Source organism: Theropithecus gelada, chromosome X, assembly GCF_003255815.1.
Source record: "Theropithecus gelada isolate Dixy chromosome X, Tgel_1.0, whole genome shotgun sequence".
In the NCBI taxonomy this organism is placed as follows: domain Eukaryota; kingdom Metazoa; phylum Chordata; class Mammalia; order Primates; family Cercopithecidae; genus Theropithecus; species Theropithecus gelada.
This window is the reverse complement of record NC_037689.1, coordinates 21,538,951-21,557,743: the sequence shown is the minus strand read 5'-3', so window position 1 is coordinate 21,557,743 and position 18,793 is coordinate 21,538,951. Positions and strand designations below refer to the sequence as shown.

The following is an 18,793-nucleotide window of genomic DNA, read 5'->3' as shown; positions in this document are numbered from 1 at the left end:
AATAGAGTAGACCCTTCTGGGAATGTCTGCCTAGCTCAGAATAACCCCATTTCTCTGTGAAGTTTCATCCTACTTCTCCTCTGGGTGGATCATTGCAGCCATCTTGAATTACTTGGCCCTGCTCCTTCAACTAGAGTGGATGCCACTGTGTAAACACACCTGAATGAGGCTGAACCTGAATGAGGCTGAACGTATCAGATTCTCCCAGGAATTTAAAATTGTGTTTCAGTAACTCTATTTGATCCTGTAATGTGACTAAAACTGAGGGACATGTTAAAACTTGGAATGAGAGAGAGAGACAAGAGACAGAGACAGAGACAGACAGAGTGATAGTATGATGGGAGGTCACCTTCAGCCACAGAAAAGTAGTGAAAGAAGACCTGTAGAAAGTGAAAGAGAGGCAGAGACCCATGTCACCGAAAGAGAACACTGGCTACAGCCTGGAGGATTTCTGGGTCCAAGCATTGGTTCCTTCTTGGTCCTAGCTGCCCTCAGGTTTCAGGAGCTCATGCAGCTTTCTTACAGATAGGGGGACAGGCATGGTTGTGCCGTGTATAAAGGCACCTGGTCAAAAGGGCAGGGGAAGTGAAATCCAGTCATGGTGTTCTGGTCACCAAGCCCTGGCCAGGGGGTGTGTCAGCCTGGAGGTAATGTGCTCTTTTATGTAATTCGTCTTCCCAGTAGGGTGTATATTTTTTTCTATTTCCGATAGTCTTAGGAAGACCCTAATTCAGGATACCTAGTAAAGTTGGTGCCTCCTACTTACAACCAAAGGACCTTGACATTCAGATAAAATGTATTAACAGACAACTAAACTATTCATTCTACCATATAATAGATATGCTGTTCAATACCCTGATTTATTTTTGCTTTTTTATTAAAAAATTGAAGTATAGTTTACATATAGCAAAATGTACAAATCTTAAGGGTATAACTCAGTGAATTAACTGTGCATATCATATATCTATTAACCAGATCAATATACAGAGCATTTCCATCAATCTAGAAGGTTCCTTTATCCCAATGAATATCATTCATCCTGAACACACACCCCCAAACCCCCAAACAGGTAGGTAACCACTTTTCTGACCTCTATCACCAAACTTTGATTTTGAACTTCATAGAGATGGAATCATACAGCAAATACTCTTTTGTGTCTCACCTCTTTTGTTCATTGTTTATGAGATCCAGCCATGTTGCTGCATGTATCAGTAATTGGTCCTCTTTTTTATTGTTAATTAATAGTCCATTGTATGAATATACCATCATTTATTTATTCATTCTGTTGATGTATATTTAGGAAGTTTCCAGATTTTAACTCTTATGGATAAAGCTGCTTTACACATTCTTTTTTTTTTATTGCAATGATTTATTTTTTATTTTTTATTATTATTATACTTTAAGTTCTAGGGTACATGTGCATAACGTGCAGGTTTGTTACATATGTATACTTGTGCCATGTTGCTGTGCTGCACCCATCAACTCGTCAGCACCCATCAACTCGTCATTTACATCAGGTATAACTCCCAATGCAATCCCTCCCCGCTCCCCCCTCCCCATGATAGGCCCCGGTGTGTGATGTTCCCCTTCCCGAGTCCAAGTGATCTCATTGTTCAGTTCCCACCTATGAGTGAGAACATGCGGTGTTTGGTTTTCTGTTCTTGTGATAGTTTGCTAAGAATGATGGTTTCCAGCTGCATCCATGTCCCTACAAAGGACACAAACTCATCCTTTTTTATGGCTGCATAGTATTCCATGGTGTATATGTGCCACATTTTCTTAATCCAGTCTGTCACTGATGGACATTTGGGTTCATTCCAAGTCTTTGCTATTGTGAATAGTGCCGCAATAAACATACGTGTGCATGTGTCTTTATAGCAGCATGATTTATAATCCTTTGGGTATATCCCCAGTAATGGGATGGCTGGGTCATATGGTACATCTAGTTCTAGATCCTTGAGGAATCGCCATACTGTTTTCCATAATGGTTGAACTAGTTTACAATCCCACCAACAGTGTAAAAGTGTTCCTATTTCTCCACATCCTCTCCAGCACCTGTTGTTTCCTGACTTTTTAATGATCGCCATTCTAACTGGTGTGAGATGGTATCTCATTGTGGTTTTGATTTGCATTTCTCTGATGGCCAGTGATGATGAGCATTTTTTCATGTGTCTGTTGGCTGTATGAATGTCTTCTTTTGAGAAATGTCTGTTCATATCCTTTGCCCACTTTTTGATGGGGTTGTTTGTTTTTTTCTTGTAAATTTGTTTGAGTTCTTTGTAGGTTCTGGATATTAGCCCTTTGTCAGATGAGTAGATTGCAAAAATTTTCTCCCATTCTGTAGGTTGCCTGTTCACTCTGATGGTAGTTTCTTTTGCTGTGCAGAAGTTCTTTAGTTTAATGAGACCCCATTTGCCAATTTTGGCTTTTGCTGCCGTTGCTTTTGGTGTTTTAGACATGAAGTCTTTGCCCATGCCTATGTCCTGAATGGTACTACCTAGGTTTTCCTCTAGGGTTTTTATGGTATTAGGTCTAACATTTAAGTCTCTAATCCATCTTGAATTAATTTTCGTATAAGGAGTAAGGAAAGGATCCAGTTTCAGCTTTCTCCTTATGGCTAGCCAATTTTCCCAGCACCATTACACATTCTTATACAAATAGGCCTAGGCATTTATTTCCCTTGGACATTGATGCACTGTAATATATATCCATATTTTATATATATTATATATATAGACATATATGCATACATACACACTACATATATGTATGTGTATATATGTATATATACATATATGTATGCATATACATGTGTGTATATATGTATATATACATATATGTATATACATGTGTGTATATATGTATATACACGTATGTATATATGTATATATGTATATAGGTATACATAGATGTATGTATATATGTATATATATGTATATATGTGTGTGTATGTATGCATACATGGAGATATATATATATAATATATATAAAATATGGATATCTATTACAGTGCATCAATGTCCAAGGGAAATAAATGCCTAGGCCCATTTGCATAAGAATGTGTACAGCAGCTTTATCCATAAGAGTTAAAATCTGGAAACTTCCTAAATATACATCAACAGAATACATATATATACACACATATATATAACATACATGTGTATATATGTGTGTGTGTATATGGATGTATATGTGTGTGTGTGTGTATATATATATAAAGCATGCATGTATGTAGGTAAATTCTCTCTTGAGTTGTTCCTTCACATTGTAATTGGGAGACCATATATTTAAAGTACTGCTTCATGACCAATTACATATTTAGTGAACGTGTTCGCTTTACATATTAAGCATGAGGCTACTCAGTATCATCGGGAAGCCTGCTTTGGTTTATTTAAAAAGTGATAAATGGTCAGTTGTATTTTGTGTTACAACTAATGAGGCAAACTTATAGTGAGGGTACCTGGCATTAAGCTTATAATTAAAAGTCTAGTCTGTGACTAGGAATATATCCAGCTATGCTACGTGAACCACATGAGATTAAGCTCAGTTGCTTGTTCTAACCACCTGTGCTATTTGCAATATTAAATTATGCTGGATTTGCAATGCAAAGCCCTGTAAAGCAGTGTCTGTGTCCCAGCATCACATGTGGAGCTTTTTTAAAAAAATGAGTGTCTGATTCTTCTCTCTCCCTTCCCCCAAAGTCTTGATCTAGATTGAGATCTCTGGTTTTTTTTTTTTTTTTTTTTTTTTAAACTCACCATGTAATTATGTGCTATAGCAGCTGGCCATTTCTTTCATATGTCCATCCTTACAATCTTGGCGATTGCCTTCAGTTGAATTCACATTGGAGGCTATGAATGAGTTTTATCTCCTGTTAAACTTTCCCCAGGCAACACGAGATGACAGTACACAATTCACTTAATATTGATTACTTTATAAACATGCCCTCATTAAAATAATAACAAATTATGGACAGTGGCAGAATAAGACACATTTGGTGAAATAAAACATGGAGCATGATATGAATTTATTCAGACTACCCCACTAGAATGTTATATTAGTCTGTTTTCACACTGCTATAAAGAACTATTTGAGACTGTGTAATTTATAAAGAAAAGAGGTTTAATTGACTCACAGTTGCACATGGCTGGGGAGGCCTCAGGAAACTTACAATCATGGTGGAAGGGGAAGTAGGCACTTATTTACATGGCAGCAGGAGAGTGAGCACAAAGAGGGAAGTACCACACTTTTAAACCATCAGATCTGAGAACTGAGATCTGAGAACGGCGATGGGGAAGCCTGCCCCCCATGATTCAATCACCTCCCACAAGGCCCTTCCCCCGACATGTGGGGATTACAATTTGAGATGAGATTTGGGTGGGAACACAGAGCCAAACCATGTCAAGTGTAATCTCCACAGTGGCAGAGACTTTTCTCTCTTTTGCTCACTGATGTTCTCCTAGTAAGCCATAGCAGGGCTCAATAATTATCACAGAATAAATCTTCGTCTAAGACAAAGACCTTAGTTACTAACTTACAAGGTTATAAATCCTGCTTTGCCTACTATTGGTTACATATCTCAGTTGCTCATCTGAGCCATTCCAAGGGCAGTAGGCTCCCCAGCTGCATTCATTTGACAGTGACCATTTGAAACTTGTCAAATATTAAATCTACGGAAGAGACTTTGGGGGAACTTCTTACCCTTAACAGAATAAGGGTGTCAATTTACCTTCTCTCCTCTTCAGCCATAGAGCCAGCTCCTCCTGAAGTCCTCTATTCCTTTCTCCTTCCACTAGGCATAACACAAAAGTTGAATCTGGCCATGGTGTCACTTTTTTTCCTGGTAGTTAGTAAGGGGATGCAGGTGGTGGCGGCAACTCCCTTTATCACACCTTCGTGCTGTGGTCACCTCAAATATCCTTTTGAGAGATGCCATTTACATAGAAAATGATTCTACCTGAATTTTATAATCTAGCTCTCCTAAAGATTACTGGTTAAAATTATTAAAAGAAGCCAGAAAAAGAAAACAGAAACATTTTCCCTTTAAAATACCAGAAAATGTCAACATAACAAAACTGCTGCTTTGGACATGATCACACAGAGGATGGATTCCCTACAGTACATAAATGAATAAGGGGAGAAGGATGGAAACATATATGTCCGTTTTATTTCATATATATGTATGCCAGAAAGGAACTGGGAAGTTACTAGGTCAGCCACCTCATTTTGCAGATGAATACAGTGAAGCCAAAGAGGTTAAATCACTTACTCAGGGCCATATTATGACAAAGCTAGAAGTTATGAATTTTCCAACTATGGTTACCAGACCCCCCACATACCCTGTAGCTTTAGGTTTCATGTTATACGCAGAAAAGTTACCGTTCATGGCCCAACCAGCACTATATCACACTGTTTCCCCTATATCCAAGGAATACATTTATTAAAATGTATTTTAAGGTACTAAAGAAAAAAGGAAGAAAGATCTAAGCAATTTTAAAGTATCTCTGCCTTCCCTTCTGCAATTATGACCTTCAGGGCATCCATCAATCCTACAGGCACGTGTCAAAGAACACGGGAAAAGATACCTTTTCAGCTTGTTCTGTTGAAAGCATCTAGGTGAAAGAGCTATTAAGCCTTAAAATTTCACAAATTGTTCACATATTGTTCAACCAGGACCATTTTTGTGAATACCTCTCTAAGATGACAGAATAGGTAGTACATAATAGAGTCACTTGAGTGGAAAGAACTGTGGTTCCTGGAAAAGAAGATAATTGCTTCATAGCACTTATTGCTGAAGCTCCCACAGGCCTCCTCTTTGTCTTCCCAAAGTGACTTAAGGATTTGAGGATCTGCTATCATGGTGACAGATTGGAGGGTGTCCATTGCCCCTGACCTGAAGCTGGATAAGTGGAAGAAATAGGGAGGTCACCCAGGGCAATGGCAGCAAAGAGTGTTTTCTACTCTTTGTCCCTGGGCTCTAGGATAGCACTTAACGAGAAAAATCAATTGCAACCTTGTGAGTGCAGTCAGAACTGGAAACTGCATTTAAATTTGCCTACTCAGGCAGTCGGTCCCACTTTAAAGAGCTTTAGAGTCAGAGGTTTCTGTGACAACAGAGGTAGACGTGGGCAAAAATTGCTTTGCAGGGTAGTGAAGGCTAGCAGTGTTGTTAGATTGGCACTTTATGGCTGCCCAGTTTATGTGGGCTTGGCTGTAAGTAACCCAATGAACAGTGACTTTTTAAAAAGGGATTAGATTTTCTCTTATAACAAGAGTCTGGATATATGTGGTCCTGGTTGTAGTACAGATGCTCAATAATGTCCAAAAATCCCAGGATTTTTCTTTCTCCCCCATCATTCTCAGAATGTTGACCTTTCATCCACGTGCTCATTGCTGCAGGATGCAAATTGGCCGTGTGCTACTTCAGGCCTCACATATGCATTCAAGGCAGCCAAAAAAAGGAAAGGGAGATAACAGCCATGTATGTCCATTTTATTTCCATGTATTATGAAACAAAAAGCTTTCCATGAAGCTCCTGCAGATTCCTCCATTGATCAAGTGAGGCCACATAGCCAACCCTAGCTACAAGGAATGCAGGGTACTTGGCAAGGGACAATGGGATTTACATGTTTGGCCAAGGCTAATTACTGTCACTTAAGGCTAGACACAATTGCTAGCCTAATAAAACTGATATTCAGTTAGCAAGAAATAAAGGGAAAAGAGATGTCACTAACTAATAGTGTAAGCCACTATGAATTCAGAATTGGCCTTTCAAAATAAGAAGGGCATGTACTGTATATTTGACAATAAGCAACTATGCATCCCTATACTTCTGTACTCTCTAGTACATTATCATGTACCAAACAGGCACTTGAACATTTTGAACCACAGTTTGAGAATACTGTAATCACATACTCATTCAACAGTGACTTAGAGAAAGGTATAATGTGAAATAGTCAACAAAGCATTCAGTCTTGATGTCGTTGTTCACTTTGGGTACATCAGGAGATTGACAACTGCAGATGATTCAAGTAACTCATGCCAGGAGGCTACAAAGAGTTCTAGTCCTTTAAGCTTTCTATTAGGAAGAAAGTACATAAGAAAATAGGCATATTGATAAAATGCCTAGAATAGGACAAGTTGAACCTGTGTTCTAGTTTCACCACAAATGACTTTTTGCTTTTTCTCTAAGAAATTAAACTGCTGAAACATACTATCATGTTCACATTACAGAATTACAGCCCAAATATGTATACAGTATATAGATTTATAAATGTCATAAAGACTTGAATCATAAAATGCTCTATGTGAAAGACACATTAAAGACCACCTCAGCCTGACTTTTTATTTTTCCAGATGAGGAATTGAGGTCCAGAGAAGTTGCATGATTTGTCTAAAGTTATTTAGTTAGTTAGTATCTAGAAACCAGATAAACCTGAGAGATATTTTGAAAGAGCAAAGGAATGTCATTTTGGGAAAAGTGGGACAGTGAAGGCTGCAAGTGTGGTGATGAGAAAAGTAAATACACAGACATGAAGGGTCATACATTGCTAGTTTATGAATTATAAGTTAGAACAATTTAGGAATACAGGCTGACATAAGCTGGTCCTTGGATGGAAGATGAGGTATAAGAAGTAGGCAATAGCATGATTATTTTATGAGAAATATGCTGATCTCAAACTTCCAAGGCCTGGAGTTCAGTCACTATTGAACTTCAGATGTCCCTTTTCACTATCACTTGCAGGCATTGTGCATGTGCTTTATGCTAGGAACTGTGCTAAGCATCTTATATGAAATCCTTACAGCAATCCAGTGATGTAGATATTATCATGACTTTTTACAAATGAGAAGAATGAGGCTAAGAAAGAATAAGTAACTCACAAATTCACACTGCTAGAAACTGGTAAAGCTAAGTTTGGAATCCAGGTGTATCTGACCCCCAAGTCCCTGTTTATCACCACGCTATTCTCCTTTTTATGTTCAAAAACCAGATTCCCCCAATGCTTTGGAGAACCATAGAGCTTGGAACCTAGCTGCATCTTAGATGTCACCTAGTACAGTGCTACTCAAGAGGTGCTTTTCTGGCCAGGAGCATCACCATCACCCAAGATCTTGTTAGAAATGCAAAACTTCAGGCCCCACTCCACAGCTACTGAGTCGGAATCCCTGAGGGTGAGGCCTGGGAAGCTGTGTTTTAGCAAGATCACTAGATGATTTTTAGGAACACTAACATTTGAGAAGCTGTGACCTAGTGAATAGATACTAGTCCAGCCCCTTTATTTTACAGATGAAGAGATGGAGGTCTGATGACTTAACCATGGGTATGGTGCCAATGGAGCCTCAAGCCCTGATCTCCTGATTCCTAGTCCAGTGCACTGTCTGCTGTGTTCTGCGGTTTCCTCATTAGCCTCTCACAATGTGCATTGGTGCCTGTGTTGGAAACACTGGATGGCATTTAGTGGACTTCTGGCCTGACCCAGCATGTTCATTCATGTGCACATCAGGTTTCTCCTTCCATTCCTCCGTGACTCAGACCAAAGGAATTTCTCTATACTCGGGAGGTCTTTTCCATATTTTCCCTGTAGCTCTCCTCTTCTTCATTATCATAATCATAGTATTATTACTTTGCTTTTTAAAACTACTTTTGCATTAACTCAGTATTTCATGTCAGTAGTTCTCAACCTTGACACTCTTTGTAATAACCTGGAGAGTTTAAAAAAGATACTTATCCCTGGGTCCCACGCCCAGAGTCTGATGTAATCAGTGTGGGGTGTGGACAGGGCGTTGGGATTTTTAAGAGCTCGCCAGGTGATTGCAGTATGCAGTCAAACGTTGGGAACTGCTTTTTCATAAGTCTCATTATTACCTGAGGAGATAGGTGGGACACACATAATCCTGTTTTTGTAGATAAGGAAGCTTGTGCTCTGAGACATTTAGTGTCTTAGAGGAAAGAGAATGAAATAATCTAGTGACACTTGGTGCAGACTGGGTTACCAGCTACTTCTAATAAATCTTTAAAGCCAGCAGTCAGGCTGTAAGAATGGGGTAAAACCTGTTTTTCTTTTCTGGTTTCTAGTGTTTTCTCGGTTTATGTTTCTTCACATGAGAAGGGAAAAGAAACAACTGTAAAGTGGTACCTGGGACCAAATGTTTATAACTGAAATTCCATGCTGAATCCCTTTAATGACGGGAAGATAATCATCAACTAGAGCAACCTGCCTCCTATTCCTCATAGCCCAGCATAATAATGGTCAGGGAGCATCAGGAAAACCAGATGGAAGGGACTTGCTCATTCTGCACCAGCACACATGCCCCATTTAGAGACCAATTAAGAAAATAACAAACCTGGGCACACTGGCTAAAAGAGCTCCTCAGTGGAGCATGCAAATATGGACATGTCTGTCTTACATGCAGAATATTGGAAGAGAATTTCTCTTTGTTGCTGTGTCCCTTTTCTGGGTAATCTAATCATTTAAATGATAATATGCAACACTTTTGCTTAATGCTTCCTCTCGCTGCCTTGAATATCATTGGGAACTTCTATTGTTCCTTCAGTCTAACGTCTCACCATTTCCAAAAGAAATCCTCTGCTGCAACCAGCCTCTCTATTTTCATAATCCTTTGCTACTTCAAGTGTGGTTGATGAACCAGCAGTGTCAGCCTCAGCATCACCACTGTTGTAACAAGGAGCTTGTTAGTAGCAGAATCCTGGCCCCACCCTAGACCTACTGAATTAGAATCTTTGTTTTTTATCAAAAGCCCCAAGTAATATGTGTGCACCTTGAGGGTTTTGAAGCATTGCCCCAATACACAGGACTCCCCCCATCATCCAATAGGTTAAAAATCCTCTCTTCCCCATGCTTTCATTTACCCACTTCCTACTTGTCCTTCAAAAGCTCAGCTCATACTCCTCTTCCTCTGTGAGGCCCTCAATATTTACTCCATTCACGTTACTCCTTTAGCGTACTACTTTTAGGATTTAAATGAATGCTGAATATTTCATTATTTACATGTTTTGCATGTCTACTTAGTCTCATTATTAAGATCCCATGTTTCTCCAACTTAGCATAGGCTTTGCACATAATACTCATGAATTACTCAGTTTGTCAAGATCAGTTTCCTACTTGAAAGTTTTTCTTTAGCCCTATTTTGTCTCTTTAAGCTTGCTCAACACCTTCTCTGCTCATGATGTTCTCTGGAGGTCACTATGCACTATAAGAGTGCTCATGATGTTCTGCCTCAAAGAAGCTCCTCCAAATTTCTGTCTTCTCAATACCTTAAGTAAATCTTTATCTGCTACAGAGATTTCCTGAAAGGCCTGGCTCTTTCTTGTAACCTAGTGGGTTCCAAGTGAACTACAACCCCAAAGAGATATAGGAAGTAAAAATTTAACCACTTGTGAATATTGACTTTGTATAAACAATTTCTCTAACTTTTTAATTTGAAATGATTTGGACTGGACATTTTAAAAAGTAAATTTGATTTTGGGGATGAGATGTTTTTCTACTCTGTTCCGGTGCCCATAGGAAACTCAGGATCATCTTCTGCTGTTTCATATGGGACAGGCCACATGGTGGTATCTCTTTTGCTGGTCCCAGACCCTGAAGCAAGAGACACACCTCTGAGGCTGCCATCTTCCTGAGTTCCAGGCAAAAGGGAGGCACACATCCTAACAAACTGTAGATTCCCAAACCTGTCTGGAGGCCTGTTGTAAGGCTCCTAAGGCTTGGCATGATGGGGTGGAGGTAGGAAAGCAGGACACCACACTCACACTGACTTTCAACTTCTGATTTCTTTTCCATGTCAACTCATCCCACCTTGAACAGCTTGTATGTCCATCCTGAGTTTACTCAGAACTATCCTTCAAATCTATTGTTTTATAGTATCAATTTTAAGTATTAAAAATACCCAGGAGGCCGAGTGTGGTGACTCACACCTGTAATCCTAGCACTTTGGGAGACTGAGGCGGGCAGATCATGAGGTCAGGAGATCGGGACCATCCTGGCTAACACAGTGAAACCCCGTCTCTACCAAAAATACAAAAAATTAGCCGGGCATGGTGGCGGACGCCTGTAGTCCCAGCTACTTGGGAGTCTGAGGCAGGAGAATGGCATGAACCTGGGAGGCAGAGCTTGCAGTGAGCCGAGAGCACGCCGCTGCACTCCAGCCTGGGCAACAGAGCAAGATTCCATCTTAAAAAAAAAAAAAATCCAGGATCTAACAACCCACATTTTTCTTTATTGTCCATGGGTATCAAAAGTCATTTGTCTCATTCCAGTAGCTCTAACTTTAAAAAAAGACATACAAAAAAGTCATTTTGATGTTTATTAGGTAGTCAGATGGCTTCTTTCTTTCTCTAGGCAGAAGCCTATGCTACCAACAGGATGATGAGGCAAAGGATTGGGTGAAATAAATTGCTGGGCGAAAACATTAAGTTAATAGCAGATTCTTACTCTGTTACATATGTGTTTGCTGTGATATCAGAGTGACTCTGCATTCTATGCAGATGGGCACTCAGGGCATTTTGGACTATTACATGATAATGTTGGTGGTGCTTGAGCAAGGCCTAGGGTGGGAAGTCTAGCACCTCCTTACAGTTGTTTCAGAGTCTGTGAGGATTGCCTGTCAGGTAAGACTTAGAACTGTACTTCGACACTAATAATTCATTGTCACCTTAAGATGCATATTCCGTATATTGTAAAAATGTTTCCTTGGGCTCTATCCACTTCCAAAAACGTGTTTGGGGTGGTTTACAACAAAAATTCACCAATACAGTGAAACCATTAACCATTCAACATGGTTTAAGGTTTAAGAGGTAAAATGTTTATAGCAAAACCCCTAGGGTAAAGGAAGTTTCTGCACTAAGCACAGGAATTAACTCTGCCTCTTGGCCCTCAAGACTAAGACAAACTCTCATTTCACTTTGTTAGGTGGGCTATGAGGGTAGCTTATCACTTGGGCCTTCGTATAGAGGCGTTAGAAAACTGTGAACAATATCTTCAATAGCAGTTTTACAAAAGCTTGTCTTTTTTAAAAAATCAACCTTTCCTTTATATAGAAACCAAAGCCATGATAGTCATAGTTACAAAAAATAATCTGTGGAAAGTCAGATTTATATATTCCAGATACATAGTGTTGTCAGGACCTAACCTAACATTGGGAAATTTAAAGAATTTATAGCTAATGTTTCTTAAGCCAGTGCTTCTCAAAATACCATCTGGTGATCTTTTTAAAATTCAGTTTCTTGGCTAGCCATATGCAGAAAACTGAAACTGGACCCCTTCCTTACACCTTATACAAAAATTAACTCAAGATGGATTAAAGACTTAAATGTAAAACCCCAAACCATAAAAACCCTAGAAGAAAACCTAGGCAATACCATTCAAGACATAGGCATGGGCAAAGACTTCATGACGAAAACACCAAAAGCAATTGCAACAAATGCCAAAATTGACAAATGGGATCTAATTGAACTAAAGTGCTTCTGCATAGCAAAAGAAACTATCATCAGAGTGAACAGGCGACGTACAGAATGGGAGAAAATTTTTACAATATACTCATCTGACAAAGGTCTAATATCCAGAATTTACAAGGAACTTAAACAAATTTACAAGAAAAAAACAACCCTACAAAAAGTGGGCAAAAGATATGAACAGACACTTCTCAAAAGAAGACATTTACATGGCCAAAAACCATGAAAAAAATCTCAACATCACTGATCATTAGAGAAATGCAAATCAAAACCACAATGAGACACCTTCTCATGCCAGTCAGAATGGCAATTATTAAAAAGTCAAGAAACAATAGATGCTGGTGAGGCTGTGGAGAAATAGGAACACTTTTACGCCGTTGGTGGGAGTCTAAATTAGTTCAACCATTGTGTAAGATAGTATGGTGATTCCTCAAGAATCTAGAGCCAGAAATACCATTTGACCCAGTAATCCCATTACTGGGTATATACCCAAAGGAATATAAATTATTCTACTATAAAGACACATGCACATGTATGTTTATTGCAGTACTGTTTACAATAGCAAAGTCATGGAAACAACCCAAATGCCCATCAATGGTAGACTGGATAAAGAAAATGTGGCACATATACACCACAGAGTACCATGCAGCCATAAAAAAGAATGAGATCATGTCCTTTGCAGGGACATAGATGAAGCTGGAAGCCATCGTTCTCAGCAAACTAACACAGGAAAGAAAACCAAACACTGCATGTTCTCACGCATAAGTGGTAGTTGAACAATGAGAACACATGGACACAAGGAGGGGAACAACACACACCAGGTCTTGTTGGGGGATGCGGGGCACGGGGAGGGAACTTAGAGGACAGGTCAATAGGTACAGCAAACCACCATGACACACGTATACCTATGTAACAAACCTGCACATTCTGCACATGTATCCCAGAACTTAAAGTAAAATAAAACAATAAAAAATAAATTAAAACAAATAAAATTCAGTTTCTAATTCACTGGGTCTGGTCTGGGGCCTGGGAATTTGAATTTCTATCAGGATACCTTTACTGCTGGTCCATGGACCACACTTTGAGGAGCAGATATCTCTTAGAGATATCAGAGGTCTCAAATGGGCTACTGACAGAAGTTTGAGGACAGATAATTTAAGACTGGACAGATATTCTGAGTCCTCCATGACTCAGACCAAAGGAATTTCTTTATACCTGGGAGTTCTTTTGCTAGTTTTCCCTTTAGCCCTCCTCTTCATCATCATTATTATTATATTGTATTACATTATATTATTATTACTTTGATTTTAAAAACTATTTTTGTATTCACTTAGTATTTTATGGCAGTAGTTCTTAACCTTGACCACTCTTTGTAATCCACTGGGGAGCTTAAGAAAGATCCCAGCCAGGAGCGGTGGCTCACGCCTGAAATCCCAGCACTTTGGGAGGCCGAGGTGGGCGGGTCGCCCAAGGTCAGGAGTTTGAGACCAGCCCGGCCAACCATGGTGAAACTCCATCTCTACTAAAAATACAAAAAATTAGCCGGGTGTGGTGGTGGGCACCTGTAATTCCAGTGACTCAGGAGGCTGAGGCAGAATTGCTTGAATCCAGGAGGCAGAGGTTGCAGTGAGCCAAGATCGTGCCACTGCACTCCAGCCTGGGTGACTGAGTGAAACTCCGTCTCAGGGAAAAAAAAAAAAAAAAAAATCCCAATGCTGGGTCCCATGCCCAGAGAGTCTTCGCATGTACCTTATCATGCACCCTAGATGCAGATATCTTTGTTATTTTGACTGAAAGGATCTAGTATGGTAGGTAGGAAAACTGATTGTTTATGTGAGGGATGAAGTGACAAATGAAAGGTTTGGCTTTATATTCATGTCTATTCTAATTAGGCTCTTTTTGCAAGAAACTGAGACTCTCAAATGATTAAAGGGAAAGGGAAGGAGTATGGGGGTGGGTATTGTATGGAAAATTGGCAGGAAGCCCTAAAGGGAGTAGCCCTAAACTGTTAGGAAGAGGGAGCTATTTTTCTCTACTTTCCTCTAACTTTCTCTCTTGGTATCATTGTTTCTCTTAGCATATCTGCTCCAGTCTCCTTTCACTCTCACTGCTGGGTGGTTTATTCTGTTTTTCTCCTTCACAGCCCCTGCTTACTCCCTGTTGACCTCAGTTTATGCATGGGCCCATTCCTGACCTGTCTTCAGCAGCAGCTGGGAATACTGACAGCTTCATTTTTTTTTTTTTTTTTGAACATGCATTTCAAATTGTTGAGAGGAGGAATTTGATTGGCATAGTATGCCTTAGGACACTGGCACACCCAAGATTTAGTTGCTATTCGTGTATTCAATCAATGCTGATGGGGAAGGGGCAGGAGGTGTTTGATGCCTAGAAAAAGAAATATAGCTAGCAATGACTGCCACTTCAGAGGCGCTGTAGGTAGGACTCTTGCCTTGGGAAAGAGTCAATGGTGGTTTGGTCTCTTTATTCAATTTTTAAAAAAGAAAGTCATCTCTCCTCTGCATGGAGGTAGTTCAGTCATAGCATGATTTTCAGGCAGGGCCAAGAAATATAGTATGAACTTTATTGCCCTCTTGTCTCTTCATACTCAGAGGCCAAACCAATAGGAATATTTCACAAGGTCAGTAAAGTGAATCAGTTAAACTAAACAAAATAAACCAAACCACCTCAGATTTGCTTTGTATTTTTGAGATATCTTCATTTATTTTAATTCAATGTAAAAAGAAAAGAATCTATTCCATCCAAAATATCAACAAATGCCTTGATCTTAGGGGCTACAACTACAGGACAGGGAATAATTTGGGTTTGTTTTGGTGAAGGCCTGATGGCCAGGGAGTCCCTCTCTGCCATGCCTAGTCATTTTTGTTCCCCCACTGGAAATGCTGCTCCCTCATTCCCAGGATCTCAGAGTGTCTCAAAAGCACATAGGCCATCTTCTTGGAGGCAGTGGGTGTGCTCATGCATGTGCTCCTGTGTACTAGAGACTGGAGGGATCTTTGAGAAAGCAGACACACAGGAGAACAAGCTCAAGCCCTTACCCCAGAATCTCAACTCCCTTCTTCTTTCTGTACTATTTGTTCAGGGGCAAAAAATACTCTTCCTCAGTGTTCCCCACACACAGGCTTTTAATGGGCTGTGTTTCTAGTTTTTATTTGCTGATCAATAAGCTGAAGGGTAGGTCTTGTCTGTTCCCAGAGATAAAGAACTGCATGCATAACTGGTCTCTATCCAGCTGAACAAGCGCTGGTTTCTCTTTGTTTTTCACAGTGTTTCTGAGAGATAAGAGGAAACCACCCAGACATGATGCATGACCATGGGAGGTTTTGAAATAATATTTTATAAACTCTTTCCCTATTCTAAGCTGTGGATTCAGGATAGAAAGAAAGGGGGATGGCACCACATATAGCATAAGTTGATTTTTTTCTGGGTTAAAAATAAGCAGGCAAACACACACGTACACAGACATGCACACACACACATAACATATGAATAAATGTTCAACTGGGGAAATAATAAGCCAATTTTCAGTTATAGGCATGAAAGTCAAATAGGAAAAATTTTAGTAATGCAAATGAATACATCCCTGCAAATTCAGTGACTGCTTCCTACCACAAAAACTGCCTCTGTCATATGGATTCAAAATCAATATTGAGCAGAGCCAGAATATATTCCCAGAAGACTATGGGATTCAATCAGGATAGAGTCCTATTAAGCGCATGCCCTTCAGGGGTTTTAGCAGGTTTCTGAGAAAGAGGGGTTGATTTGAGACAAATGATGATGCAAGATTTTAAGTAGTTAAGATCAGTTGGCACTGATAAAGGCACAAAGAGTAAATGTTTTCAACAGCAAATGAAAATTCTGGTAGCAATTTGAATGGGTGTATTCAATCATTTAGGAGAAATTTGCTATTAAGCTAAGGAAAGAAGACTTGGAGCTGATATGATAGGACAGTGGGGATGCCGCATAGGAAGATAGTGTCTTCAGGAATGTTAGGAGGAGTAAACTTAAGAGACAGAGAGAGTGGTTCATAAAAGGGAAATTTAAGTTGACAGCCATGACATCATTATTTCAGCAAACAGAAAAAAAAAAAAAAAAGAGGAGAAAGTTTCTTTCTATCTCTAGGCTCATGAGCTTTAGTTGCTCTATTGTAGACTCTTGTCTATATCTCATCTCCAGTGCTGGATGGTAACTTCCCTGTAGGGAAAAAATATGTCTTATGGTTTCTTGAATTTCTCCACAACACCTATTGTGGTACCTTACTGGAATAGTAGCTCAATAAATGTTAATTGGCAGAATGAATGAATGGTGCCCTCATGAAGTAATTATTTTTCCAAATTAAATGCTAGATTTTGGGAAACCAAAACCAGATTATATTTTTTCCTTCTAATACCAGGTAAATCAGAGGAGCAATTTATGAATTAAATCATTAGAAACTTATTTCAAAAGGAATTGGCTGGTCTAATGCTGGATATTGGATAGGAAAATTAAACGTGCCAGTTTTAGGAGAGAGGCCAAAATCCAACGGCCTTTTTATTGATCCCAGATTCATTCAATCAGACTAAACTTAGATGTTTTTTAGTTTTGGTTAATCTGACCAGTACCTTTCCTGTGCAGGTCTACCTTTTGGGAAGACTGGCTTCATGAGAGCACAGGTCCTGTCTATCTTGCTCACTGTCATATCTCCAGCATCCAGAACAATCTTGCCTGGAATGTAGTAGGCACTTAAGGAACAATCGCAGAGGGGAGGGAAAGAGAGAAGGAGGGAGGAAGGGAATAAAGAGCGAAGGGAGGGAGGGCTCTGAATCTCATACCAGTTAACCTGTCACTTATTTACTCACTCATCAGCTGTGAAGGACCTCCCTCAAATTCTGTGTTAGGCGCCACGGATACCAAAATTATGAGGTGCCACAGTGTTTGCTCTCAAAAAACCGATAGTCTAGTGAGAGAGAAAGAGAGAGATCTAACACAACAGAGAGAAATCTAACACAACAGAGAGAGATCTAACACAACAGTGCTGTGCACCAGAGCAAATGTCACTGTCATAAAGGGAGTGTGCCAAAGGGAACATCTAATTTGTCCCAGGAAGGGCAGGATACAAAACACATGGCTAACCTGAGCAGAATCTTAATAAATGCAAAGATGCTTTGAAGGCTTGAGAACCTTTTAATGTCTATAATCCTAAAACCTACTGGACAGATTGAATAAAACATGGAAGACTACAAGTCATTACATTTTAGCCATTCTCTATTCAGAGTCATTTTGATGTTAGAAGTTATTTTGTGTTGACACTATTGGACTTTGGTTTCATTCAGGTAGTACAAATGCCTAGAGTGAGTCCGTCATACTGCAGCTTATCACAGAATCATGGCTTTATAAGTACAGTCTTTATAAGCACAGTCTAAATAACACAAATTGAAGATCCATTGTTTGGGCCAGACCTACATCGTACACCAGGAGTAACAGCTTTATTAAGCATAATCAGTTAGGACTATTTGTTCTTTTCTGAGCAAATCCTTGTTCCTGTGACAAGGATTAATGATATAACAACCATAAGGTAGTCTTTGTATTTTATAGCAACCTATAGCAATAAAGTTGTGTGTTTTCCACCGAAATAGTAAGTTTTCTAAAGAGGGCAGATTTGATGACTTGACAACAAAGGAAGAATCAGTGGTAAAAAAAAAGAATAAATTGTGGTTGACTAAGTTTATTTACATATAGTACAGGAATCTGTGGATATGATGCTAGACTTCTTAAGCAAGAAAATTCAGTGTCTAAGGAAAAAGGAGATCCTGCTTTGACTTCTACTTCTGGATTTCCTTATTCAGGTGCTGACTCCAGCACAGATCAAGTCAATTTGCCAGGCAATTCTGGACTCTGGGAAGCAGTATGCCATAAAGAAGAGGAAACCATTCCCCCTGATGTATTCTTACTATGGAACTGAATACTTGGGTAAGTAAAGGTGTTGGCATGGGCCTTTAGGATGGAGAAGGTCTCTAATATTAATGCGGAATAAAGGCTGGAAGATTTTGTTTGGCCATAGGTCATTACGATTCATTTAATAAGAAATATTTTAAAATGTTCTTTAAAAACCTATACTGATAGATAACACAAATCACAAGTTAATATTTATTTTCATAGTCTACCTGACAGAAATGTAGCTATTTCAACAATTACTTTCACTCAAGACTAATATCTTTATTTTAGATTGTAAGCTCATTGGCCTAATTTTGCTGAAACATTGTGAAAACTTTTCACACACGATTGAAAGTAGTGCCTCTGAATAGAAAAGTAGGATTCAGCCAC

At 39.3% G+C, this 18,793-nt stretch overlaps 1 protein-coding gene across 1 annotated transcript in view; it reads left to right on the top strand.

Moving 5' to 3' along the window:
* The window catches only part of LANCL3 (LanC like 3), a 54,871-nt gene that overhangs the window by 14,135 nt on the left and 21,943 nt on the right, over positions 1 to 18,793 (top strand). Inside the window, exon 2 of the mRNA XM_025373339.1 lies at positions 18,316 to 18,439. Within this exon, the coding sequence (XP_025229124.1) occupies positions 18,316 to 18,439 (124 nt within the window). The remainder of the gene's footprint in view (positions 1 to 18,315; positions 18,440 to 18,793) is intronic.